This window comes from Corapipo altera, unplaced genomic scaffold (assembly GCF_003945725.1).
Source record: "Corapipo altera isolate COAL_440 unplaced genomic scaffold, ASM394572v1 56, whole genome shotgun sequence".
Taxonomy (NCBI): domain Eukaryota; kingdom Metazoa; phylum Chordata; class Aves; order Passeriformes; family Pipridae; genus Corapipo; species Corapipo altera.
The window spans coordinates 5,440,962-5,467,279 of NW_020884896.1; the positions used below are offsets into that span (position 1 = coordinate 5,440,962).

The 26,318-nt window shown below is 55.1% G+C and overlaps 2 protein-coding genes across 2 annotated transcripts; both read left to right on the plus strand.

The window, feature by feature from the left end:
* The first annotated feature begins 1,615 nt into the window (after positions 1-1,615).
* Positions 1,616-5,832, plus strand: NPM3 (nucleophosmin/nucleoplasmin 3). Its single transcript, XM_027648020.1, has 6 exons — positions 1,616-1,706; positions 3,362-3,447; positions 4,116-4,235; positions 4,474-4,567; positions 4,988-5,110; positions 5,227-5,832. Exons 1-5 carry the CDS (start codon positions 1,664-1,666, stop codon positions 5,077-5,079), a joined length of 435 nt encoding a protein of 144 aa, XP_027503821.1. The 5' UTR covers positions 1,616-1,663; the 3' UTR covers positions 5,080-5,110; positions 5,227-5,832.
* Positions 5,833-17,952: 12,120 nt separating this feature from the next.
* FGF8 (fibroblast growth factor 8) lies at positions 17,953-26,076 on the plus strand. Its single transcript, XM_027648169.1, has 5 exons — positions 17,953-17,984; positions 18,069-18,105; positions 20,134-20,314; positions 24,567-24,673; positions 25,722-26,076. The coding sequence occupies exons 1-5, from the start codon at positions 17,953-17,955 to the stop codon at positions 26,007-26,009; spliced, it is 645 nt and encodes a 214-aa protein (XP_027503970.1). The 3' UTR covers positions 26,010-26,076.
* The last annotated feature ends 242 nt before the right edge of the window (positions 26,077-26,318 follow it).

Here is a 26,318-nt window from a genome sequence, read left to right on the forward strand (position 1 = left end):
TGGGGGTCTCACCCTGAAGAGTTTTGGAGTGGCAGTGCCTTTCTTGTTGGCTGTCTGTGAGTTGTGCCTGTTGAACTTTACCCATTCTGTAAAAAAAAACCCAGTTCTTTCACAGGTGGTCACCAGTGCCTGGCAAAGCCAGGATGAGCTGTGTTGCAGGAGGATTCCTTCACCCTCTCAGACACTGTTTTTTTCCTTGCTGGCTGCTCAGTGTAGAGGTTGCTTGAAACCCCAGTGAGCTGCCAGCACAGACAAAGTGTGAGATGAAGTAACTTGGGCGTTACACTGTGTGCTGTGGGCAAACATCACAGATCCACAGTCTGGCCAGAGTTGTACATCCGCAAAGTTTAACTTGGGAAGCTAAACACTGAGATAGCTAAAGCAAGTCACTTCCTGCTTAGAATGGCAGTGAAGCAAAGGGATGGGCCACGGGTATGAAAAGCAGGTTTTTCCTAAAGTCACTTGGCAAGAGTTCATCCACCTGCTGTACAAGTGCACTGGTGGTGCAGTTCAGAAGCTGATTAGTGTGGAGAACGGGATAACACACAAACTATGCAAGGAAGTTAGCAGTTTTCTCCTGGCCCAGTAAATGTTCCACGTAAAAATGATAGTTTTTCTTCACCAAATTATAATGTGTTACATATGGGCAACTTTGTTTTCTTGAAGCCTGTTTCATGAAGTTAGGACAGAGTTGCCTCTCTACAGTACATCTGGGCATGGGAGACAAGTTTGGGCTCTGATGTTGCACCAGACTCTTTTCCTTTTAGGGAGCATAACGCAGAAATGGATGCTCCTGTCTCCCATTGCTCCAGGGTGGTGGCTGCAGACGGGTCATGTAGGGTCAGGTGACTGTGGAGAGCAGCGGCTGAGAAGCACATGGGTGTGCTTGTGTAACCATTGCTGAGCGAGTGCTTGCCTCTTTCTGGGACCAGGTTCCACTTTTCAAACCTCTTCAGTCATGTTTTTCTTGAACCCAGTCCAGCTGGAGCAGAGCAAGTGGTGGGCTGGCAGAGGTCTCTGCGGTGGGAGCAGAGCCAGGTTCTGTCCCAGAACGTGGTGTGAGCTCATCATTAGCGAAGTTTGTTTCAATTTAGCTGCTCCCCTCCACCCCTGCAGCACCAGCCAGGCTACTTCCCTTTCTGGTTTGAAAGGCCAGTCCGGCCCTCTGCTCCCTGCCACAGATTTTGAAATAGGATTTTGCCTTCTGTGCTCAAGGGCTCTGGTGCCACAGTCGCCAGTGTCAGATCATGCTGCTCTTGCCCCTGCTTAAAGGGATAGAGGTGAGCAGGTCCCTCTCTCTGTGCCGCTGCCTGAGTTCTTGTCACTCTCCTGCCCACCGCTATCTCTCTTTATGCATTCAGCCTCCCGGCTCTGTGCGTGCCCTATATCTTCTCCCGAGTGCTGGGAAGGCTCGTAATGCGGGCCGGTAGGTGGGCAGCCGGTAGTAAGGGCCATTTTTCCGGCATGGCGTTTCCACAGCTGGCGGTGGCATCAGTAAATGCCGAAGGCCCAGGATGAGCGGGAGATCCCCGAGCTGAAGGATGCGGGGCGATGCTGCAGGGCCTTTTGGTTTGGGCACGGGGGCGGGCACGGGGCGGGGCGGCTCGGCTCGGCTCTGCACGGTCCGCCCCGCGCCCAGACCCGCTCCCAGCGCCGCCGCCTCATGGAGCCGCACGGTCCCGCCTGCCCCGGCAGCGTCCTCTTCGGTGAGCGGCACCGGGGGCCGGGAGGGCAGTGGGAACAGGGCGAGGGGGGAAGAGAGACACGTGGGGGATCGTAGATGGTAGGGGAGGTGAGACACGGCGCGGGGTAATAAACCATGGGCAGGAGTTGTGGGGGGGACGGCAAGAGAGGCGCGGGTGGGTAAGAGAACTTGGGGGGAAGGAAAGACACGTTGGAGCAATGAACGGGGGGGCAGGAGAGAGACGGGGCAGAGAGAGACTTTGGTGAGTAGTGGGGACGGCGTTGGAGGCTGGAAAGACACTTGGGTGGGGAATAGAGCGGGGGAGAGGGAAACACGTGGGGGGCGACTGAAGAGGGACCTGGAGGGAGCGTAGACACACTGAGGTGGGGGGAAGAGGGCAAGAGAGACACGTGGATCTGAAGAGACACGTGGAGGGCATTAACGTGCCGGCGGGGAGGAGAGTGGGGAGAGACACGTGTATGACCGGGCTTGGGAGGGAACGGGCACGTGGTGGGGGTCCCGAGGTGGTTTGGGAGAGAAACCGCGTGGGGCCTTGGTGTTCTAGTGAGTGTAGAGGGTTGGGAGTAATCGGGCAAGGGGTTGGCAGGCCCGGCTCCCGCTCCTCCGGTTAATCCCCCGCTCCTCCTACGTCAGCGTTTCGTGGGCTCCTGTCGCAGGGCGGAGGAGCCTTGTCCCTCCTCTCTGGGAGGGATTTCGGCCGGGCCGTGGAATCCCCCGCACACGTGGCCCTGCGCTGCTCGCAAACGTGTGTGCGGGCTGCGCCCAGCCCATGGCGCGGCCCGAGCAGCGCGGCTCAGCGCACGGCTGCGCTGGGCAGGGCAGCGGAGCAGCCCCCCGGGCTTTTTATGAACCTGGGGTTTGGTCCTCGCCCCAGCGAGCTGAGTATAGAAGCACGGGCAGGAAGAGGTCCTGTCCTGGGCTGCCTTTGCAAGTGCCGGCTCTGGTATGCAGGGCTCAGCTCCGTGTTTTTCCGATCGGTCTCATATTGGTGAATCATCCTGCAAGAAGCAAATACACCCAGGGCACTTTCCTCCCTCCCTTTGGTTGGCCGAATCCTGATCGTAAGAACTAAGGGCGTAATTGTGCGTCTCCCTTGTTTTTGTAACTGTCTAAGAAGTATGTAATAAAATATGTCTCAAAACTTCCCTTGAAGGACTCCAGCTCCCTGCAGCCTGGCCCAGCATCCTCCCGTTGGGTTGTGCCTCGTCACTCAGGTCTTGCACTCTGTGTCTGTCTCTGCTTTCAGACTCTCACCCAAGAAAAAGTTCTACTGGTGATGGCAAGAGCAGAGTCACCCTTCTGTCTGCTCCTTCCCCTGTTTTCCACGGTGGTGCACCCTGGCTCTTCTGCTCGCTGGAGGGGAAGAGACTTGCCCTGCCAGTGTTTGAGGACCTTGGGTGCCCCTGGACATTGATTCAGGGCAGCTTGTTGTGGGGACACCAGGTTTTGTCCTTGCATGATGCTGAGGCAATTGCACAGCTCTTGGGAGCATGCAGCCCTGGCCTGAGTCTGAGTGGGGCTCCTGAACATGAGAAAAAGAAGAGTTTTAGGGATGTCATGTGCATGCCTGGCCAGGGCTTGCCCTGGGAACCCTTTGCCTGTGGTGCCTTGTGCTGTGAAATGCCTGCTACAGCTTTTTTGATCTCCTCCTTCCAGGCTGTGAGCTGACTGCCAGTACCAAATCCTACACATTTCAGGTGGATGAGGAAGATGACTCTGACCACATTTTGGCACTGTCTGTGGTAAGAGAAATGCGAGTTAACTGTGCTTGTCCTCTTCTCTCCTCACCCATGCCCTTACCCCCCATTTCCAGGCTCACTCCCCTTTCTTGGCTGGGCCAGAAAAGTGAACTCCCTTGGCTGAGGTCCTGACTCTGGCTGCTCTCATGGCAGGGCTTCATGGGGATGTCATGTTTATCCATTGCACAGAAGTGCTTGTGCAAAGCCAGGGATCGCAGGAGACTGCTCAGCAGAGAAATACTCCAGGCATGAGGTGAAGGAAGGTATTTATTCCTCATATTTGACCTTGCTGGAGCCTCACACTAGATCCACACCAGCTGGGTCTCTGGCTTGTTGCTTTCCAAGCCCAGGTAGATGTAGGGCTTTGTTCCTGGCTCTCTCTCGGGATGTTTTCTGTCCTGGGAGCACAGGACCTGCCAGCATGGATCAGATCAGCAGAAAATGCAGCCCAGGTGCTGTCCCTTGAGATAGTTGCAATAACAGCTGTCCCAGCTGGGAAAGGCACCGAACCACTCCCTGCTTTGTCAGTCAGCATCCTCATACCTTGCTTGACATCTGGGCTTGTGGCATTGGTGTGGGAGAGCTTTTTTTCCCATTTCCGTGGAGAGCCCTGGCTATCCCCAACATATCCCCTGGGAGAGCAGTAGTTTACAGTCTCCTCTCCCACCCAGGTCTGCCTCTCAGATGGTGCCAAGGACGAGTGCAATGTGGTGGAAGTTGTTGGGCGAAACCATGAGAACCAGGAGATTGCTGTGCCTGTGGCAAATCTGAAGTTGTCATGCCAGCCCTTGGTAAGAGGCTGTTTTGAAGATTCAGGGGGGATGGCTGCAGGGAACTGGACATTGCTGGATGTTTGTGGATCCTCACCTAGCATCTGCAGCTCACGAGAGAATGCCCTGGGTAGCCTTGGCCTGGCTGCAGGTGCCCTCAGAGGGACATGTTTAACTGGGCCAGATGCCGTGCTGGGGACTGCAGGATATTCTGCTTTTTGCCTCTGCCTCTAACTCAACTCCACTCTGCTCTTTGCAGCTGAGTCTGGACAACTTCAAGCTGCAGCCTCCGGTGACCTTCCGCCTGGCAGCAGGCTCTGGCCCAGTACACCTCAGTGGCTGGCACAGGATCAGTAAGCACTTGAGGATGGGGAAGGGCTTGTGGGAAGTAAGGGGTATGGAGGGTTCCTATGAGTGTGAACACTGGTCAGAGAACCTGTGGGAGATGTACGGGGTGCTGCCCGGCATGTGTGCTCGGTGCCTCCTTTGTGTTGGTTCCCCAGGATCTCTCTCTGTGCAGGGATTCCTTCCCTGCCATAAAGCCTTGCATGGGAAAAGGGTCTGGATGTCCCACACTGTCCTTTTTTCCCATGGCTGCCTGTCACCATTCCCCACTGAGACATCCCTCCAGGTGGGGTACAGCTTATTGCCCACAAGCTGCTGTTGAAACTGCTTCAGTGCTCTTTGGGCTGCTCTGCTCTTGGGGTGTCTTGGGGGCCAGCTGTATTTGCACAGATGTAAGCTGGTGAGTAACAGTTCTTTGTGTGTCCCAGTGCACAGGGAAGATGCCTCCTTTGAGGTGGACGATGACCTGTCTGATGAGGATGAGGAGGAGCTTCCTCCTATTATGCCAGCCAAGAAGTAGAGGAGGAAGCAGTAACTTGTCTCCAGGCAAGGTGAGGGGCCAGGCATCGTCAGAGGAAGGATCCGGGTGGCTGTGATACTGAAGTGGCAAATATGGGTAGGGGGTGCTACTGGAGGCTACTGGTCTCAGTCTGGTTCTTCCTCTTAGGTACTCGCTCGGACTTCTCTCCCTGGACGGCTTTTACCTTGGACACCTTGCCAGGACCTCAACGTTTGCTGCTTTGTTTTTATTTTTATTTTGTTGTAACTTTCTGGGGAGCAGGGGTTGCCTCCAGCACTGAGGTGTCTCCTTTCACATAGCCCTGGGAGATTGATCCTAAAACTGGATGGATGCTGCTGGTATATTCCCTGTCCCCCATCTCTGTTCTGGGAGCTGGGGATGGAGGAAGTGATCCTTGCCCTGTGCCTTCTTACTGTCCTGGACCTATGCTCTGTGCACCCCCTTTCCCTAGCTGTGAAACACCCAGTCCTGGCCCCTTCCGCAGCATATGGATGTAACGTCAGGTGTGGGACAGGCACTTTCACTGATTCTAGTGTGTTTGCTTTTATTTACTCACAATTTGATGGTTTTTATACACTTGGAAATATGAAACTGGGGCCTAGGCTCTGTCCTTGACTGCAATTATGATGAGGTGGGAGCTCACAGCCTGTCTGTGATTTGGAGGGAGGTTCTGGATCAATCTGTTTTGTAAAGAATTGTTCTTACACTCTGAATAAAGGTCTCTCAGGCATCAGGTCTGGAGAGGGGTCACTGCTGGCTGGCAGGTTCCTCCCATGCACGCTGCAGTGGGGCAAGTTTGAGCTCTGATATTTGCTGCAGAGTCATGTCCCTCCACACCTGGGTATGTGGAGAGGGTTTGATCCTTTCTGTGCTTCAGTCAGGTGACACTTCTCACCCACACATGATGGTTCTGCCCTTAAATGTTTCTCTGGTGGTTTCCCTGCAGCGAATCTTGCATCCTTGGCCTATGTGTCAATGACTGTCCCAGCCCTTCTTGTTTGAGACACTGGCTGTTGTCTCAGAGAAGCACCATGGACTTTTCTGCCATGCTGGCTCTGTTGATGCCGTGGAACAGCAAGTTTCTCAATTGCCTGGACTTATGTAAGAAATCCAGGGTGGATCCTCAGCTCAGACTCCATTCTAGATTATGTTTCTCTCTATGACTCTAAGACTGCTGGCATCCCAACCCCTGAGGATGTGACTGCGCCTGCCTGGGGGACACCAGTGGACAAAGCCGATCCGGGGGAGATGAAGCCCCTGTTTCGTACACGGCCCCGCAGCAGTGATGGGAGAGGATGCCGACGGGGCTGGAGAGGCAGCGGCACTACCCCGGTACCGGGGGCCGGCGCGGCACCGCCAGGGGGCAGGCGGGCTCTGCGGCCCCGCTCCCGGCCCGCCCGGGGCACCGGGAGCCGCCAGCCCCGGCTGCTCCCGCCCCGGCTGCAAAGAGCATCCCGCTCTGCTCCTCCTCCTGCGGGAGGACAGGGGCCGGCTGCCAGAGGTCCTATCTCCGAGTGCGGTTCTTCCCGCTGTCCCGTGTGTTTGAGGCTGGCGCTCAGTGCCTGTACCCACGGGTGCTGTTAGATCTCCCGACAAATCCCGTTACCCAAAGAAGTTCGTGGGAAGCAGGGCACTCCTGCAGCTGAGCCGGATGAAGGGATGCAGGAGCATCCTCCCTGGGCGATGTTTGAGAGCTTTTGGTGGGCACAGGGCATTGGTGTGCTGATGGTGTGGGCGGGGATGCCAGGGCTGGCACACCCAGCACCTCGCAGATATCCCCGGCTGTGTGCACCTAGAAGGGGTCAGCGATAAACTGTCTGCCAGACCCTGATCCTGCTTGTGCTTCCCCGGAATTTCAGCTTGGGTCCAGGGAGACAAGAGCCAGTAGATCCTTTCTAATCAGGTGTTTTTGGAAGGGAAGGCTAGGGGAGGCAGCTGGCTCAGAACCCAGTGGGGAGCGATGAGTGGAGGGAGTGGGCACAGCTTGGACCTAGTAGGGTGGTACAGTTTCTTCCCACGGGGTGGGACAGGCAGTGCTGGCTAATAAGAAGGAGTATTTGGCCTCTTCAATGGTAGAAGGAAATAGTTTCAGGGTACTGTTTTCCTTACGGGTGTCTGGGCAGCTGGGACAGTCCTGGCAGGGGACAAAGGTGGCACCATGGGGGACATGGTGAAGGTGGCAGGAGGCTTGAGGAGACCAAGCTTGTCCACTTCACTTTAGGACCAGCCCAACTCAATACCTTATTATATGAGTGCTGCCTGGTCCCCAATGCTGCTGCAGGGCAATGCCCAGGGACAGGGGATGCTCCAAACCAAGGGGGGGCAATGGAGGGGTTAGGGGATGTTGGCACTGCCAAGCCCTTTTCTGAGTGACTTGGGGAGGTTTGCTCTGTGCTCCCTAGCAATGTCACAGCCTTGATGGCTCAGCTTGGGGAGGGGGAGATAAATGCTGAGATGGCAGGAGGCTGGGAGGGGGATGCGCTCACACACAGCACTTAATGGGGAAGGATGGGATTACAGGGGTCACGCTAGGTGAGCAGCTTCCTTCGTGGAGCTGATGGTATCAAAGCAGGTGCCCCCGGCTGCAAATACCTTGGGCAAACAAACAGGGCTGTCTAAGAGCAGGTGAGCTCGGACATGGCTGGGCTGGGGGGTACTCAGTGGTGGGGGGCAGGAGGCTCTCTGTGCACAGGGAGTGAAGCGTGGTGCTCCTGGTGTGAGGGCTGCCTTGTTTGGCACAGGGTGAGGGTGCAATTGAGTTGTTGTGTTTCTAGGTACATATGTGAGCTTCCCATGCTGGAGAACCCTTTAAGGGTGTGGAGCCCATCACTCTTCCAAGGGGTGGTGGAGGTGCCAATACCTAGAGAGCCAAATGATGCCCCAGTCCAGGCAATAACTGGCGTTGCTCTGGGAATTGATTTGCTCTGAACATCTCTCCTTACTGCTGCTTCAGTGCTCTGTGGGCTGATATGGCTGGCAATGGATCCCTCCCTGCCCTGGCAGCAGCAGGAAACACTGACCCTGGTTGAGCCATGCAGCAGAGAAACATGGTGCGGGGCTTGCCATGCATGAGCACCACGGCCATGCACCTACGCTGCTGCATGCTCCATACCTCTTCCAAACCAGCCTGCTGCACACAGTGAAAGGCTTGGGCTGCTCGTTGCAGGGTGTGGCTCAGGTGCAGCCTCACTAGGCTGGAGAGCTTGACTGCATTCTCCAGCCCAGTGGCTGGGCCAGGCCAGCAGCTCCTAGAGGATGCTCTGGTTTCCGAGGTCACATTTGAGTTGCTTTTTCAGGGATGGAGGAGCAGGATGGGGAGCTGCTCTGCTGAGCATGGGCAGGCAGTGGTTTTCCTTGTGATGTCCCGGTCAGTCCTGCCCCAGCAGAGTTCTGGCTGGGTTTCAACTCTTTGTGGCTTAGACCTCATCCCCAGGGCGGCTAAGAGGCACAGCTGTGACCGTGCTGTAGGTGGGGCTGGTCTCCTGCTCCATGAGCTCTCTCTTGCTGGTTCCCACGCTGATCTGGGGTAAAGCTGTTGTTCTCTGAGTCTTGGCTTCCTGGGCTTTGGTGGAAGTGAGTGGACACCCCGGGAGACACAGCATCCCCCTTATCCCAGGGTTCAACAGCTCTGTGAGGTGGGACAGAGAGCTGTGTGGCATGTGGCACCTCGGTGGCAGCAGGTGACAGGAAAAGCACCAGCAGAACCACCCTTAACTGGGACAACCCTGATGGTGGGTGTGACAAGTGTCCTGTTCTCTGTAGTGTTAGCTGACTGTGCTATCTATCCCTGTTCCATCCTGCTGGGCAGTGGGGACAAGAACCTCTGCTATTGCTTCAGGGAGCCACTGGGGCAGGGCAGACAGATTGCAACCAAGAGAGACAGCAGCAGGATCTGGAAAGGCCAGGCTGCCAGTAATTCCCATCCTTTTCCCATCAATATGCCTTGTAAAGGGAAATGGTGCTGATGGACTGTGTGGAAATGGCTCTGTCTGATGGAGAAGCTGAAACTCAGGTCTGAGGTCATGTGCTGGTGCTCGGCTGTGTGCTGGATCCTTTCCAGGGAGCCTCAAGTTTGTTGGGAGCTTGTATGTGTGCGTGTTCACCCCCTAACTACTCTGTGGTAGGAGAAGAGGCTCCTCCAGCTCCCAGTTCCACAGCGAATGCTTGGCTGCACATCCTGGCACAGGAGTTTGCCCATGGGCAGGCTCTGCTCTGAGCATTCACAGGCTGTGATAGCTGCCCAGTGTGCCTGCTCACAGTGTGGATTCACGTCACCAGCCCCATAGTGCTGCCCAGAATACAAGAGGGGACTGTTTCCATGAAGGTGCTGCTCTGGCAGCTGTGGCTTTATGTTTTGCAGTGGGGGCACAGCTGGAGAAGCATTGGGTAATGTTGGAGCAGGGGTTGTGTGGATTTAAACTCACAGTCACATAAAGCAGGTGCTAAAAGTGAATGTGGCTGGGCTGTGGTAGAGAGCCCTCTGCAAGACAGCACCTTGGGTTGAGGCTCCAGCACAGCTGTCCCACACCGTCCCCTCCTGCATCCCCAGTGCAGCCGCCTCACAACAGGGCAGTGTTGGCAGCTCTGTGCTCAGCACCCGCAGCCCAGATACACAGAGGTCACAGGTGCCCTGCCCTTTGACCTCTCTGAGGCGCAAATCTAATCGCTCTGGACTGGGCTGTCCCTGATGCTGGCAGAGCTGTCACTACTGGCCACATGCCCCTGCCAGGGCTGGTGGCATCTGGGGGAAGAGGGCCTGCCCAGAGCATCTGGGCTGAGTCCCAAGGGGATTTAGGATCTCTCAGAGGTATCCTCCCAGGGTCATACTTCACTGCAGGGAGTGCAGGGACCTTGCAGTCTGCTGCTCCCAGCCCCATCAGTGGCAGAGCCCTAGGTCGGATGGTCAGGATTTGCCTGCTATGGTATCCTTGCTGGTGATGGCACTGCATAGGGCCTGTGGGACATCCAATACCACTTCATGCCTCCAATCCCTACTACCCCAATGGGCTCTTAGGCAGGTGGAGACCCCTGAGCTGCAGTGCATGAGGTTTTTGGGGCTGGATAGGAAGGGTTATTGCTGATGGGCGGAGCAGAGGATGAGGAGAGCAGAGGGGACAGGGATCTTGTCTGTTGCAGGTCTGCCCTGCTAGACCTCCTGGTGCTCAGCTCACAGGGGAAGGCAGCATGGTCTAGCAGTGGGGCTTAGCCTTTTGGAGGTAGGATTTTGGCTCCTAGGAAAAAAGTTGAAGTAGAATATTTGGAGAGCTCTCAAACTCCATCTGAACTCCCTGTTTTTTTGCTGATATTTTGCTCCTTTGCCTAGGCCAGGTCCCTACAGCCTTCACCCATCCCTGCACAGCTTGGAGATGGTGTCTGCACCTTGATGGGACCTTGGGTACCTTGTTCATGCCATGGCCACACTCTAGGACAGCATGTCCCCCACCTACCTAGGGCAAAAGTCCCCTACCACAGCTCGTGTTGGGGAGAAACCAGTCATAGGCTGTCTTCAGGCTCTGACTGTTGCTTTACCTGTGACCATATATTTCCTACCTTCCCAAAACAGAGGTCTGCAGGATGGCACAGAGACCACACATGGCCCTGGGCATGGGATCTGGAGAGGGGCTCGGTTGCTGTGCTGGTCCCCATGCCAGCATGAGGTGGATACTGTAGGGCTGACAGAAGATGAAGGGCTGGGCTTGGATAAAGACTAGCAGGGGGTTTGGGTCAGGTCCATGGGGCTGGTGGTCCACAACAAGGTGGGGGGCTGCAGCCAAGACTGGGGAGGAGCAGGTGCCAGGGGATGTGTGCCCACCTTGATGCTTCTTTGGGGTTCAGTCTTGTTGGCCCCACTGCCTCCCCCCATAGCCCCAGCCCTTGCAGGGTGCCCTGGGGCCTGGCTCCCCAGGGCCAGGGTCAGGATGAGCTTTGGCTCTGCCGGGCTGGGATGTCAAAGGGGCCATAACCCTGGTGTTTTGCAAACTCCTGGGGTCAGCAGTTCAGCTGCCACTAACACAGGAGCCCAGAGACACACACGGGCATTTTGGGTGGATGCTGTAAGCAAACAAATGAAGGTAGAGTTACAGCCAACGTACAGCCCCCCTGGGCCACTGCTGTTGGTTTTAGGTTTAACCCCCCCCGTGGGCTGGGCGCAGAAGTCCTCTTCCTAAGAGAATCTAAATGAAAACTGAATTGCCTGGCCTGGCTGCCTGGGAAACGAGGCAGGAAAGGAACAGCATTTTGCATCTCTGTCTCAGCTACTCATGGCCCTGAAGGAGTCTCTGAGCCTGTTCCACAGAGAGGACAGTGTGATCCTCAGCATTGAGTGATGGCTTCCACCCTCCTGGGCGGCCAGTGGAGCCCCTTCCCACCCAGCCTGGCTTTGACCCCCCCTTTCCCAGGCCTGCCTGATGGTGCGTGGCTGGAGACCCCAAGTAGGGTGGTGCTGCTTGGGCTGGGGCTGCGATGCTGGGGAAGTTGTGCCAGCCAGGAATCTCTTGAGACCAGGTCCTGGAGGTGCTGTTTGGTCTGTGCAATGGGGTCAGGAATGGAGTGGAGCTGTCTAAATGCCATGAGCACACACATCTTCATACACGTGTCCATGTGTGTCACCCCTTCCCCACGCACATGCGTCATGGCCACTCCTGGTCAGGCTACTTGTTTGCTGATCCCTGTTTGATGCAGAGCAGAATTGCACAAAAATGCTCAACCTTGGGTTTAAATCATATAGGGCTGGATATGCCACCTTCTCCCTGAGCTGATTCCACGTTAACTGTCCTTGCTGGGAGCCTTTGGTCTTTTTTCTGGCTTGCCTAGCTCAAGCTGAGCTCTGGGGCTCTGTACGGATGCCTTCCTGAGCTGGGTAGCTGCAGAGCCATCCCAGTTCTCTCTCCTTGTAGATGGATGTGGCCTGGGTGTGTATCTCCACTTCAGTGCCCTCCCACAAGTGCCCTCACTCAACTCTGCCACTCAACCTGTGTACCTGGCTCACCTCTGAGCCCCCACCATACCCTAGGTGGGAATGCCAGATATGAGAATAGCACTGGTCTCATCAGAGCCAAATGTAGCCATGCAGGGGATGCTTAACACCATTGTAAAATCCATCTGTGCATCCATGGACTGTCCTGAATAAGCTTCTGCTCTACCTGGGGACCAGGAGTGAAGCTGCCACGTGCTGACCCACCCAAGGCTGCCCCTGCCACGCTGGCGGCCCTGCTGTTGTGAGTGGTGAGCTCTCCTCCTTATCAACTAGCCTGGATGGAAAACAGAGCCTAGCTTTGTCTCCTCTGACCTGCAGGAGCATTGCTGCCACAGGAGGATGATGAAGCCAATACTGACACCAGCACTTCCGGAAGCCTAGCCTGAAATTATGGAAACAAAGGTCGCATTTCTAGGAAGCTGTTGGACAGGAGGGACTGGAAGTGACAAAAGGAAGAGGAGTCAGCCCAGTTCCCCGAAACAAAGCTGTGAGAGCAGACTGCTGAAGAGTGACCTGACAGGGTCATGTCACCAAGCTTGGTCCTGCACAGGAGCGGGCACAGCTCCAGGGGACTGTGACCAGAACACAGGGGTAGTCTCCCAGCCTGGTGTTCCCACCGCCCACGAAACATGCCTCAGCCCTGCTGCTAGTAATTGAATAGAGAGAATTAATTGTGAGTGGGCTGTGTCTCCCCTTCCCACTCCTCGTTTGCCCTGGGGCTGTCTTGGTGCTGTGGGTAGTGAAGACAAGGTCATTCCCATGTAACACATCCCAGTTTGGTTTGGCCAAGTTCCTTCCCTTTGAGGGGTGGGGGCAGGTTAATGGCGAGCAGTGGGATCGCCCCAGGCTGCTCTGTGCTGCTCAGCCATGGAGGAGCTGCTGTTGCCTCTGAAACGCCCCATTAAAGCTGTGGTGAAGGATCAGCAGGCAGGGCTGGGGGCACTGGGCCACAGGGCTGGGAAGGGTGAGGGTGGAACAGGCTAGCATCCCTCTGGCTTTGCTGGGAAGCCTCCATGTGTTTATTTTGGGGTGGAAAAAGCTGGTTTATGGCTAAGCATCCTCCAGGAATGGCTGTAAAGCATTACAGGATCCTGTGCATTTTGTCTCTCCTTCCTATGGTGTTGGAACAGAGGGAGGTGCTCGGGTGCAGTGCTGCCCACACTTCAATGTCCTCACCTTGGTGTGCCCCAGCCTTTGAGTAACCCTCAGGCCCATGCCAGCCACCCCGCTGCCTACACTGTCTGTCCTCTTTCAAAGGCAACTTCTGTGCAGGCTGTCCAAGCCCTCCGCACCTGCAGAGAGGAGCTCTCCTCGCTCTCCAGCCAGCTCAGCCTTTCAGTGTGCTGCTGCAGGTGCTGCTCTCCTACATCAGTCAAGATTAGTGTTATGTCCATGGTCTGGCCATGTCTATGTCCGTGGTCTTGCAGGAGCAGGGAACTGTGCTTGTTGGCTCTTTTCTGGGACTGACAGCAATGTCCCAGTTCCTTCTCCGACAGATAGTTTTGCCTGAAACTGTCTGCTGATAGTTCCCCCCAAAAGAGGTGTTCAAGGCAAAACTCATGTGGGTGTTTTGCTGGCTTCCACTCACCCCAAATTCTCCCAGCCTCCTCTTAGGATGTGAACTCCCAGTTTGCTAGGAGCCCTTGTCTCCACTCAGCCCAGTTTGGAGTGGTTGCCCCTAAAGCTGTGGTTAGTGTTTCTTTTCTTGGCTCTGCCTTTCTGAAATAAGGGATGCTTGTGGGGAGGTTTCAGACTGAAGCTCACAGAAGAGCTGATAACAGTTACACCTTGCTGGCTTTGATATCCTGTGGGGAACAGGATCTTATGCTGCCATCTCTCACTCTGCACGAGGAGAAGAGCATCTGTGGACTGCTTCTGACCTGGACTGGGCCATATGAAGATGACGAAGAAGCAGGCTGGAAGGTGGAGTTGGAACACGGTTGTATCCTACAGACGTACAGAGGGACATCCTGGGATAGAGCAGGGATGGTGCTGGGGTGGCCCTGGGTGAGGTGGCTCAGTGCTGAGCATCACTAGGGGAATGGGAAGAGCCTCCCGTAACACCCCCTGTGCTCTCTTCAGTCTCTACTGTACAGTGGCACAAACTACTCCCAGAGTCTCACAGTCACTCACTTGCTGCCCCTTCCATCCCAAGTCCTTTCCTGGTCTGCTTACTGCCTTACTGCAGTCTAGGCTACTCCAGGAGCTGCCTTCACACTTCCCAACTGGCAGGAAGCTCTGTGTGGGATGCAAAGGAGAGAGAGAGGCGGGAAAAGTTTGAGAGCAAGCCTGGACCCCACCCAGGCTGGGACAGACATCTCCATGTCCTAGTTCCTCTCTCTGCTCCTTCTTGGTATTGTAGCCCTACAGCTGCACCTTGGTACCCTCAGATTTGTGGGAAAAGGGTTGGGAGGGCTGCAGCTAACGTCTCTGTTGTCTGATGCTTCATCTGCAGCATTTGACATCCCTGAATAACATAAAGTACATGAGCTTTCTCTGAAAGGAAATCACCCCTGTGCCTGACCAGCCTAAACACGGTCCCAGTTCTGCAGATCAGGGCAATGGAGCAGTGGGGCAGCAGGATGGGATCTGATGGGACCATGCTAGTAGCCTCCCACAGGGGCCACAGCCCACTGGCTGCTGGAGCATTTGGGGGCACAGCAGGTCCCCAAGTCTTTCTTGGAGACAAAGAAGGGCTCCACAGCAGTTTGACCTGAGGCCCAGCTGGTCTCAGGAGCATAGGGCATAATTTCTCTTCTCCACAGGAGAGCCAGACAAGCCATTTAGCCTCAGTGCCTGGAAATGGAGGGGACCCTCACCCTGTGGACCAGGAGTCTTATCTCAGATGGCCTGTGAAGGAGCTGACAGGCAGACTGATTTCCCTTGTGCTGCCTGGCACAGGAGAGCCTATCTAAAAAGGTTTGTTTTCTCTTAAAAAACAAAAGCAGAGATGTGTGTCACTCTTGATGCAAACATGGGTGGGCTGTGAAGCACCAAGGGAAGAAGGCAAATGCCTCTACGAAGGCATCCAACTTCCCTGCAAGGAGCAGATTGTGGCCATGAGCTGAGACAGCGGGAGAAGTAGGATGAGCCCAGCAGCTGTGACGCTGCCTGTCCCTGGCTGCTGTCACAACCTGCTTGTCTTTTCTGTTCCCAAAGGTAGGGTAGGATGGGGGCTGTGGAGGCTTTGGCTGTGGACCCGAGGATGGCTGGCAGGAGTGTCGTCAGTCATCTGCTGTCAGACGAAGTGTGGCCACCCCTGGGTGATCCCACACCGACTTGATTTTACAGCCATGACTGGCACTTGAGCCTGTTTGCTGAGGGCAGGGGGCATGCGGGAATGTCAGCTCATGGCTGCCTCTGACCCCGTACAGGACACCATAAATCTCCCGATTTAAGGCAGCCTGGGCTGTTCTGGACACGGTGCTATTGAGTAGAGTGTGGTGTGCAGGGTAATGTATGGCTTGAACCTGTGCCCACCGGGGTAAAGCAGAGGTGGCCACTGGTGAGGAAGAATGTCATCTGCAAAACAGACAGTTCCTAAATCCCTTGAATTTTTTGTATATTAAAAAATTAGGATTGTCTGAATTTAGAGATTTAGAGCATCAGGATTATCTAGTGCTTCCTGCTCTGGTTTTGCCTGTTTTTCCTTAGGCAGCCTGGACAGGTGGACGTGTACCACTGTGCTGTGGTACATCAACTATTCACACAGCTCAACACAGAGGGTTTTTTTTCTGACTGTGTGCTGGACTGACAATCTGTGTATGCTGCCCTTGAAAACCACCTCCTGCTTCAGCCTTCAGTGCCCATCCTGCTCATTCCTGTGGTGCCCCTAAATGTTTCCAGTTAAACACAGACTTTGCCTAAGACTTTTTTCTCCACATAGGAGACCCCCCCAGAAACATCCTTATGACCTTTTGCATTAAAAAAAAAAAAAAATAAAGGTAAGGAAAATGAACAAGAGGCCGATTTTGATTTTGTGGGAATTTTGGCCAGCACAAGGCAGTTGCTCACCCTGGTCTCTGCTGTGTCTGATGATACCGATGTAGGGGCTGTTTTTCTCCTTGAGCCCTGTGGGGTCAGCCCACGGATGGGGCCCTGCCCAGGCTCCCCTGCTTGCCTTCTGCACCCCTCAGCAGTGGGGATACTGGACAAGATCAGGTGAGACCCCTGGGAGATCCCTTCCCAAAGGTGACAGTAGGCAGTGTTTTGGGGTAACACACTAAGTGTGTGGTGGGGAGAGCTGGTGGTGCACTTCTGTCTACGGTTTCTGGGTGCCTGAGCAAGGGGTAAAGTGCACAAGTTGAGTGCCAGTATCTGCACGTGAGAGAGAGAAATGTTCCATGGCTGCAGCTTCTGCATGTGTGTGTGAGGTGGAGGGGTGTATTTTGGGGGTAGGGGTAAGCAAAGAGGATCATGTGTGTTTCTGTGCTGGGGGGTACGTGGTGTGTGAGGGGTGTGAGAAGGAGGGGTCCTCATGGGAAAGGCTGCATGCGTGTGTGAGGTGTGCGTGCATGAAAGGGACTGTGGAGAATGCGTGTGTGTGTGGGGGGGGGTGGGTGTGCATGTGTGTGCGTGTGCAGGAGGGCTGCACAGGCGTGTGCCGGACTGTGTGCGTGTGCAGGACTGTGTGCGTGTGCAGGACTGTGTGCGTGTGCAGGCGGGCCATGCACGGTGTGTGTGCTTGTGCGGCGGGGCAGCCGCCGCGCTGTCACTCAGGGGCGGCTGACAGGAGCTGCCTCTCCAACGGCGGCAGATAGCGCTGATTGCTGATTCGAGGAAGCAAAATAGCAATTGTAATTATGGGCTCTGATAAGATAAAGGAGGGCGCGGGGAGCGCGGGGACCGGCAGCGGGGCACGGCCGGCAAATTAGCAGCTGTCACTCAGCGCCGAGCAGGCGGCGCCGGCCCCGGCCAGGTACCGGCCCCGGGGGCCGCCCGCCGCAGCCCCGCTGCAGCCCCCGCCCCGGTACTCAACAGGTGGCGGGGCAGGGAGGGCAGGGGCTCGCCGGAACAATGCAGCCCTCGGCGGCCCTGCCCGGGCTGCGGGGCTGAGCCCCGTCCCGCCGCCGCCTGGCCCCATGGCCCCGCACCGCCGGCCCTGAGGGCGCCCGCCCGCTCCACAAGGTAAGCGCCCGGCAGGGATGCTCGGGAAGAAACAGGGGGTGTCCCGCTCCTCTCTTCCCACCCCGGCTGCGGTATTTGCTCAGCCTCACTCCTTCTCGAAACTCCGGCCCCCTCCATCCCCCTCCCCCGGTAATCCTTTTAATGTCTGGCACGTCCCGGGAGGGCTCGCTCGCCCGCTCCCAATCCACAATGCGCTCGCGGAGCGGCGAACCCCCAGCGGGGGCAACCGCGTCCCCGACCCACCCTCCCAGCCCTTAAACTCCGTTTTACTGATGGGGAAACTGAGGCACGGAGTGGGGAGGGAGTCCCGCCGGCGACTGACCGCGGAGCCCGGCCCTTAGTGGCAGCCCCGAGCCAGCCCCGGAGACACCTGGCCCGCCGCCCGTGGGTACCGCCTCGGCAGGTACCGCCGGGCCGGGGAAGGGAGCGGGGGTCCCGCCGGGCTTTCCCCGCCGCGGCTGCCGCCCCCCGGACGCGCCCGCCCCCGCCGTCGGGGCTGCGGGCCGGCCTCGCCGGCTCCCGGGGCCGCGGAGCGGAGCGGGCGGGGGGCGCCCCGCTGCAGCGGTCGCCGGTCGAGCGTCCCGGGGGTTGGGCGTGCGGGCGGGCCGGCGGGGCCTTTCCCCTCTGTAGCCGCTTGTGCCCTCCTTTCCTCGGGGCGAGGACGTGCCGGCAGGGCGAGTGGAACCGAGGAGCTGAGGCAGCGCCGCGCCCCCGCGGGCTCTCCCCGCCGCCGCCGGGCCCCGGGCCCCCGGCTCCGCATCGGCGCCGCGATGGACCCCTGCTCCTCACTCTTCAGCTACGTGTGAGTACCGGCAGCCCCAGCCCTACTGCTCCACGCCCGCAGCCCCCGTGGCTCACACCTCTCTCCCGCTTTTCCCCCTCCCAGGTTAATGCACTTGTTCGTCCTCTGCCTGCAAGCTCAGGTAAGTGCCCGCTGGGCTGCCCGGCTTTGTTCACCCCGCGGGGATGGGGGGTGCCCCGCCGCCGCCGAGCGGCTCGGCAGGGAGGGAGACAGGAAAGAGGAACAGTTTAGAACCCAGGAGACAAAAGTCGCCTGGCTGTAAAAAGCCGTGGTTGAGGGGGAACAGCCCCTTGCCCGGGCCGCAAAATAAGGTGCCGAAGACTCGGGCTGCGAGGCAGGGAGTACCGGGATTTCAAGGAAATGCGCAGGGTTATCTTTAAGTAGCTTTAAATCCCGTACCCACGACCTCTAAATTACACCGTGGATACCCCCATTCCTCTTCTCCGTTTTTTTCCCCTACGCTGCTTTATCCAAAAATTAAAGCAGAGATAAAAGAGAGAAAAGAAACCCCACCAAAACCTTAGTAAAAAGCACAGGTTTTGGTTCAGCTTAAAATTGTCAGGCTTTAACATCGCTGGTTTGTATTGCCAGAGACAGAAGGGACACGAATTGATTAAACATCCCAGGCAGAGCCTGTGCAACACCCGCATACCAGCAGGCACACATCGCTGGGAGCAGTGCACCTCCAAACTGGGGTGAAGCCCTCCTTCCCCCTGAGATCACAGGTGCAGAAGCTTTGTTTAAAATGCCCTTTAAGCTACTTTTTTATTATTATTATTTTCCTGGAAGCTTGGGGGGGAAAAAATCGAGTTTCCAGCTGAAAAGTGAAGAGAATGAAGCACTGGGAGTGTGCAGTTGTATAAAAACATAGCTGTAATATTTTGAAGTATGAGATGGAGACCAAATAGCAGCATGGCTAATGACCTCTCCTCCACATGGTACCCTCATCAGAGCTGGGGAGAGAATCCTGCTGCATTATCCAAAACCCGTCTATAGGAAACACACATGCACAGGCAGAAGCAGAGGGAGAGAGATGACATTGTCAAGGGGAGATATCTCTATAAAGCCAGCTTTGGGAGAGCAGCAGCTTTTGCTTTTATTGTGTTTTTCTGTTGTTGTTTAAGACAGGAGGAAATCTTCCCATTTGACGTGGGGGTGGTGGGGGGTAGTCCCAGCCTTCTGATGTTGAAAGGAGCTATCTCCTAACATTTGCTCAGAATACATCTTTATAAATGTCAGAGAGCAGCGAAACTTTCCAGACTTAAAAGAGGGATTTGAGACGAGGGGGGAAAAAGAATTCTGTGCCAGCTCATGATCCAGAGCTGAGGGGGGAGCAAGTTTGGCTGCTCATGAAAATCATTTAAAGCCCAGGAGCAGCAGCGTCGGGTCTGGAGGGGATGGGCTCAGCTGCGGCTCCAGGGCTAACGGGTTTGGTGTACTGGGACTGGAGACATCCCCGCTGCTGGCACCAAACAGCTGACTGTGGATGAGGGATGTGTTTGCATGAGTAGCATGTTATATCACTGAATACCTGGGCTTGGGGTATGGTTTTCTTATAATTCTTATATCTCAAAACTCTACCTTCTTTGCGGATTTTGTATTTGAAGAGCTTAATAAGTGTGGTGTTTGGGAGCAAATAAAGAGCCTGGGATCCAGAGGAAAGGCAGCTGTTGAAACTGATGGGGCAGTGGCTGGGGTATGTGCCTGGGGCAGCTGGAGCAGTAGTATGCTCCTGCAGAGGTGAGAGAGGTGTGGGATGCAAGCATCAGCTCCTTGGGGTTGTACCATCCTCCATGCCCCCCCCAGCTCCCTCTAACTCTAAGCCTTGATGGTCATCTTGGGTACTCCAGGGTCCCACTGAAACCTGGGGGGGGCCTCTGGGGTCACCAAGCTCTGTCGTACTCCTGAGTCACCTTAGGGCATGTCTGGAGTGGGCACAGCTCTGTGAAGGGCTCTGGTTGTTGTGTCCCAGAGCTTAACGCTCCTTTTCCTAGAGAGGCTTTAATGGCACAGGAGGCACCACTGTGGTCCCGGCTCCCTGCCTCCCTGTAAAGCTCAGCTGGAGGCCGGTGATCCCAGCTCAGCCCATTTGCCCCGCTGAGGAGTAGAGATTATAATGGTGTGTTGTATATTTTTTAATTTCCTAAAGGTAACTGTTCAGTCCCCACCTAATTTTACACAGCATGTGAGGGAGCAGAGCCTGGTGACGGATCAGCTCAGCCGGCGGCTCGTCCGTACCTACCAGCTGTACAGCCGGACCAGTGGGAAACATGTGCAGATCTTGGACAACAAGAAAATCAATGCGATGGCAGAGGATGGGGATGTGCACGGTAAGGACACACGATGTGGGCAGGCGGGGGGGAGCTGGGGAGGTGTTTGCAGCCCAGCGTGGCGATTGATGATTTCCGTCCAGTTTGTTAGCCAGAAATCATTAAAATCATTCAGCTTGTGGGGGCTTGTAAAGGGAGAACATAGGGGTCAGCGATCAGCAGCTTTGTGATTCAAGGTGAGGGTAGGTTCCCTGTGCTGAGGGAGGGGAACGGTGCTGGCAGGATGGGCTCTGCTCCTTTCCTTTTTATTCTTGGTTTGCACCTGACTCAGAGGGCTCAGTGCTGCAACATCCTGAGTGTCATCAGTCATTTCATCCCAGCTCTTAGCAGGGATGGGAATCCCTGAGACTTCCTTTTGAAACAGAAATCAGAAGTAAAGTTGAAAAAGAAGAGACAGGAAGGAGAAAGTGGGGATGGCTGCTGTGGAAGCCTTCCTTAAACTAGGACTGTCTGAAGTGGCATTTTCCCACTGTAGCCCCATCCCTCCCTTCTCAAAACAAATCCCGAACAGAGGGTCAGGGAGTCAGTCAGCTGCAGGTGAAGATGCTGTGGCATCTCCAGAAACAAAGCAGGGACTCCCCAAGTGTGAGAGCCTGCGCTCTGCCACAGCCCCTCTGCCATTGCCCTGGCACCCTCTCCCCAAATCCTCCACCTTCTCCAGGGCAGGGGGACCGATCGCTCTGCTGAGGACACTCGAAGCCCAAATACTGTGATGGTGTGTGCTAATGACACGTTAGGACAGTCAAACGCAGGGGTCAGTGGGGCCAGCGAGCCCCGGCGCTCCGCGGGGCCGTCTGCGGGAGACCTGATCCTGCGCCTGGGTCAGGGAAGTGCCCGTGTTCCTGTGTGCTGTATGTAGGGATCACAAGTGTTTTTCTTTGGTATTAGCTGCAATTTCCTTTTCTTGCTTCAGGACATTAGTAGAAACAATTTTCTTCTTACCCTTCTGTTTTGTATTTTGTTCCTTTTTGGGTTTTCTTCATTTTGCTTTGGCTGAAAATTTCATACTGGATGTTAGCAGTGCAAGCGCAGTGCAGATTCCATCTATATGATATTCCATACATCCAGCATTAATCTTCCAAATGAATTATTCCCACCCCAGAGCAGCTCTAGCTTGAAAGGGCAGTAGTTAATTTCCCAAGGAAAAAAATTCCATCTTGTTTTAGACCTCTAATGCCTGGATTTTAAAAAACAGTTAGTGCATATTTAAATAACGACCAGGTTTAAATAAGGCCAGAAGGAGGGGACTTGTGGTGGCTTGAAAAACTCTATTAAAATGTAATAAAAAAAGGTTAAGCATTTGAAGAGCTAAGGAGGAAAATGAAGACTGATCTAAACCAGAAAGAGAACAAGCAGTTTTTCAGATGTAAAGTTTTAAAAGAGTTGCAAGTCTGTAAATGTTAAAATAGAGGTTCAGGATTGTTCTGTATGAATCTCTAGGGAGGCCCCCATGTCTGGAAGAACTATTAAAACGCTTCTTACTTTCACCTTTTTTAACATTTCCTGAATACTTTCTCCTCTTTGCAGTCCAGTTGGGGGATCAAGTGTGTCTCGCTGCATTTTTTCAGCATTTACGTAGCCACTTTCCCTTCAAAGTTTGAGCATGAAACATAATTTTACTGGGATAAATCTGTCACTTAAATGAAAGAATAGAGTTGAAAACGTTAAGCTTCTCCCACCACCACCTCAAAAAAAGGGGGGAAAAAAAGGACTACCCCCAAATGTTATTTAGAAATCCACTTTTGCAGCAAAGTTCCTCCTTTCCCAAGCCCTTCCTTCTGCTTTTTTTTTGTCTCATTTTTGGGGGTGGGCGTGTAAAGGGGGTTGATTTATTTTTGCAGATGACCCCTTTCCCCACGCTGACATTTTTACAGCCGACTTAACATCGAGTCCGGCGTTTTCAGTTATTTGTCTTAATTGTCAATATTTGATTGACTTTTTTTAATTCTAAGGGAAGGCAGGCAGCCGGTGCAGCCCGGCTCATCCCTCCTGGGCCATGCCTGCCACCAAGAAAACTGCTGCCAGCTGCAGCCTGGACTCGACCCCGTGAGCAGCTGGGGATGCCAGCACAGCTCCCTGCCCACTTGCTGGTTTTTGTCTGTGCCCAGGGTTTTCTGCTGGCTGGGGCCGGAGTTTTCAGTGTTCATGAGTTGCCTGCAAGAGCCTAGGGCTGCATGGCCCTGGGGCCAGGTTGTCTTCAGACTCCATGGATGATGGGGCCAGAGCGACACACTGGCAGGGCAGCAAACCCGTCTGGTGGCTGTAAATCACAGCTGCCCTTTGGGGGAAAAAAAAAAAAAAAAAAAAAAAAGGAAAAAGTCCAGAAGAGAACCAATATGCATCTTTAAAGCAGGGTTTTATGCTCACTGGGGCCAAGGCCTCCCCACTCCCTCCCTCCCTCCCCTCTTCATCCCCCCCACCCCTCCCTCCCACCTCTTTCTATCTCTGAGAGAGAAAAATCAATTCTCCTCAAACCTTTTACTGCCTCTGAGATCAATCCCCCCCCTTTCCCCAATATAGATAAATAGGGGGTCACTGTTTCAGTGCTTTGTTTGCAGAATGCCATGGCTCCCATGGCTGGTTTTGGGGATGCTAGGTGCTTGCCAGGCCCTGGGCACTTGCGGTGGCACAGCCTGGAGTTCACTCCTCCAGGCTCTGAGCTCAGTCTGTGAGTGCCTGGGAGTAGGGGGATATGGGCGCAGGGTAGTTTGGGGACAAGAGATGCTGCAGGGTAATGTTGACAGGAGAGAGTGCATGGAGGGGGTACCTGTGTGCATATCAAGTCTGGCCCGCCTGATAGCACCAAATCAGCTGGCCCCAGCAAATTTTTCCTTGGTCAACTCAACTGTGGCCAGTACTGACTGTTTGCTCTTCCCCCCTCAGTGCCATTGACCTCAACAGTGTCCATGATGTGGGAGATGCAGGATGAAGGCATTACAGAGACAGAGAGGAAATTTACTCCTAGCCCAGAGCGTGATTTAGGCTTGCTTTAGCTTGTGTGTGTACCCACATCCTCCTTCTGCCATTCAAAGCATCCTCATGCAGAGCCTCCCACTCCAGAGCCAAAATCGCTGCCCTCGCTGGGGCTTGCTGGAGGCTGAGCATCCTGGGGTAGAGATGTGCAAGCTGTGGTGCACCACAGTCCTGAGGAAACTGAGCAGCCCTTGCGCAGAGATCAGAGAGGATAAATAAGGCATCAGCGGACTCAAACCTCTAATGTTTCCAAAACTTGGAAGCTTTGTGGCCTGCACTCTGATTACCTTGTCAAATAGCGTTTGTGGCACTAGGAGCTGATGCTGGGCAAGAGGTGATGATGTTGAGATGGGACAGTCCCAGGTGGCTTTTCAGCACCATGGGGAATTCTTTGGTGATTGGCACAGTGCAGACCTTTTGAGGTGCAAACAGGTAACTACTGCCTCCACTGGGGCTTGCTCTGGGGATAGCAGCTGCAGGACTGGGGAGAAGGATGTCCTGTTCCCATCCTCCCCCTTCCCTGGGGATGGATGGGCTTCGGGGCATGGGTTCCCAGGGTGAAGGCAGGGAGAGAAGGTGACAGGTCTATTTATAGGCGGCCCATCGACCCGGCAATTTGCATAGCTCCTTCGGAAGTCGATCGATGCCTCCATTAAAAAACTGAGACCAAATCAATACGCCCTCTCGACTCGTGCAAAGGTGAAAGGCATTAAAAGGATGGCCGTACCCTTCACGCCTCCCCTGCCAGCTGCAAAGTCACTGCTCCTCCTGCAGTCCTGGCCTGGCAGAGAGACATGGAGCAGTGTCCCCTGGGCTGGGGACAGCTGGCAGCACACTGTGCACTTACAGAAGGTGCCTGCCTGGAGCCTGCCTGCAAGCCCACCCAGACCTGCCTCAGTTCACAGGGCAGCTGGTTTATTCTCTGCCAACCAGTGCGTGCCCTGCTTGCTGCCCTGTCCCCGTCTGGGACACCTCTGTGGCACCTGCACCACTGAGCCCCGTGGGGCCGGGTAAAGCAGAGCTACTCCCCATCCAGCGCAGCTCAGGGTGGCAAAGGGACGTGACCGAGGTCCTGCTGGGACACAGTGGCAGGGTAAGAGGGGGGGGTTAAGGCTGTATCTTAACCTTGTGTCCTGATTTTAGGGCTCTCTCTGGCCAGTTGCCAGAGAGCATGTGCCCCCAGTGCCCAGCATCAGGGTCCACTGTTGAGGTCTCCATACCTGTGCCTGCCCTATCCCAGAGCCCCTCTGACATCCCTCCCTCTCTCTACTTTCTCCAGCCAAGCTCATCGTGGAGACAGACACCTTTGGGAGCCGTGTGCGCATCAAAGGGGCAGCCACAGGTTTCTACATCTGCATGAACAAGAAGGGGAAGCTGATTGGCAAGGTAGGATGCAAGGGCATGGGCAAGGCAGGGAACTGCTGGGAACATGGAGCTGGGGCTGCTAGGAGAGGAGCTCTGACCTGATACAGAGCTCACCTGTGTGGGTGGGGAGCTGAGACCGGAGTCCCACGGCTCAGTCAGCACTCCCGTTTTAGGGGCAGGGAGACAAGCCATCCTGCAGCCCGGAGGGAAGGAGGGGAGCAAGGAAGGCAGGCAGGTGTCGTGTGGGGCACATTCCTTCTATCTGCCCGAACAAATAGGCGGATTGCTGCTCTATTCTCCACGATTACATGGTACAAGTGCCAGGAATGTTAAGATGCTCCATGAGGCTGGCCCCAAGGCCAGGCCCCACTGCCTGCTGGTTTGTCATGCTCCTTCAGTACCTCAATGCCCCTTCCTGGGGGCAGGGGACTGGGTGTGCAAAATCCCAATGGGACAGTGATTTTCTGCAAGGATTTTCCACAAGGATTTTCCATGGTAGCTCCTTGCTGGGGCTGCCCGATGTGGGTCCCTCTCTAGTCCCACTACTGCCCATAATGGGGGGAACTCAGTCCCTGGCTGCCCTGTGCTCCCTCTGCCACCTGCATCTGTGGGCACTGTCACCAACGACCCCCCATCGCTTCTCCTGCCACTCAATGCCTCTCCTGTATTAAAGACCTCAGGGGGACAGGCGAATTGAGTTGGAGAATTTGCTTATGGTCATGTTCAGCCCATGGCACAGATGGAGGCAAAAATTCCTTTATGGGTGTGGCAGAAGTTAAGACGGAGACCAGCTGCATTGGGACTTGCAGCTGGCATCACACTAAGGTCACAAGCTGCAATGAGCAGTGTTTGTCTGTGCCACAGTGCCTGCTCCCTACAGCTTTTTAAAGAAAAGCAGATTTTAGGCAATTCTGACCTGTGGGAGAAGAAGTGGGAAAAAGTGAACTCTTGGTTGCCCACAAGCAGTGCAACCCTGCTGCCACACCAGCCAATCCAGTGCGGGGCAGTGGGAAGCAGCCCTCTGAGCGAGTGCCTGTTGCTTGAATCTCCCTTCCGGTTCCCTTCTCAGAGCAATGGCAAAGGCAAGGACTGCGTCTTCACGGAGATTGTCCTGGAGAACAACTACACAGCGCTGCAGAATGCCAAGTACGAGGGCTGGTACATGGCCTTCACCCGCAAGGGCCGCCCGCGCAAGGGCTCCAAGACCCGGCAGCACCAGCGGGAGGTGCATTTCATGAAGAGGCTTCCCAAGGGCCACCAGACTACCGAGCCCCACAGACGCTTTGAGTTCCTCAACTATCCCTTCAACCGGAGAAGTAAAAGGACTAGAAACTCCAGCTCCAAGGCAGGCCCTTGATGCGCCTGCCCCTGCCCCCCTGCCTGCATCTCTCCTGGAGGATGCTCCTCTGAGCTCGGTGGACTATATGTAGAGACTTTCCCATTTGGGTATTAAACAAAACACAAAAAAAAAAAAAAAAAGGGAGGGGGAGGATAAAAAAAAACATTACCTGCTCTAGTTGTTGATACTTTTGGGGGGGGGGGGGGTTTGGTTTTTAAAAAAAAAAAAAAAAAGAAAAAATGAGAGAGGCTCTATTTTTGTACTCCAGCTTTAAAAGTAATGAAACATTCAAAGACTGGTGAAGGGGGAAGAGCCCTTCACTTAGAA

What these genes read in the sequence shown, in the direction of transcription:
- NPM3 (XM_027648020.1), top strand. Translation starts at nt 1,664, where the DNA reads ATGGAGCCGCACGGTCCCGCCTGCCCCGGCAGCGTCCTCTTCG. An exon ending in ACATTTTGGCACTGTCTGTG is followed by an intron (nt 3,448 to 4,115) that starts GTAAGAGAAATG and finishes TCTCCCACCCAG; the next exon opens with GTCTGCCTCTCAGATGGTGC. An exon ending in CAGTGGCTGGCACAGGATCA is followed by an intron (nt 4,568 to 4,987) that starts GTAAGCACTTGA and finishes TGTGTGTCCCAG; the next exon opens with TGCACAGGGAAGATGCCTCC.
- FGF8 (XM_027648169.1), top strand. Translation starts at nt 17,953, where the DNA reads ATGGACCCCTGCTCCTCACTCTTCAGCTACGT. An exon ending in TCCTCACTCTTCAGCTACGT is followed by an intron (nt 17,985 to 18,068) that starts GTGAGTACCGGC and finishes TCCCCCTCCCAG; the next exon opens with GTTAATGCACTTGTTCGTCC. An exon ending in TCCTCTGCCTGCAAGCTCAG is followed by an intron (nt 18,106 to 20,133) that starts GTAAGTGCCCGC and finishes AATTTCCTAAAG; the next exon opens with GTAACTGTTCAGTCCCCACC.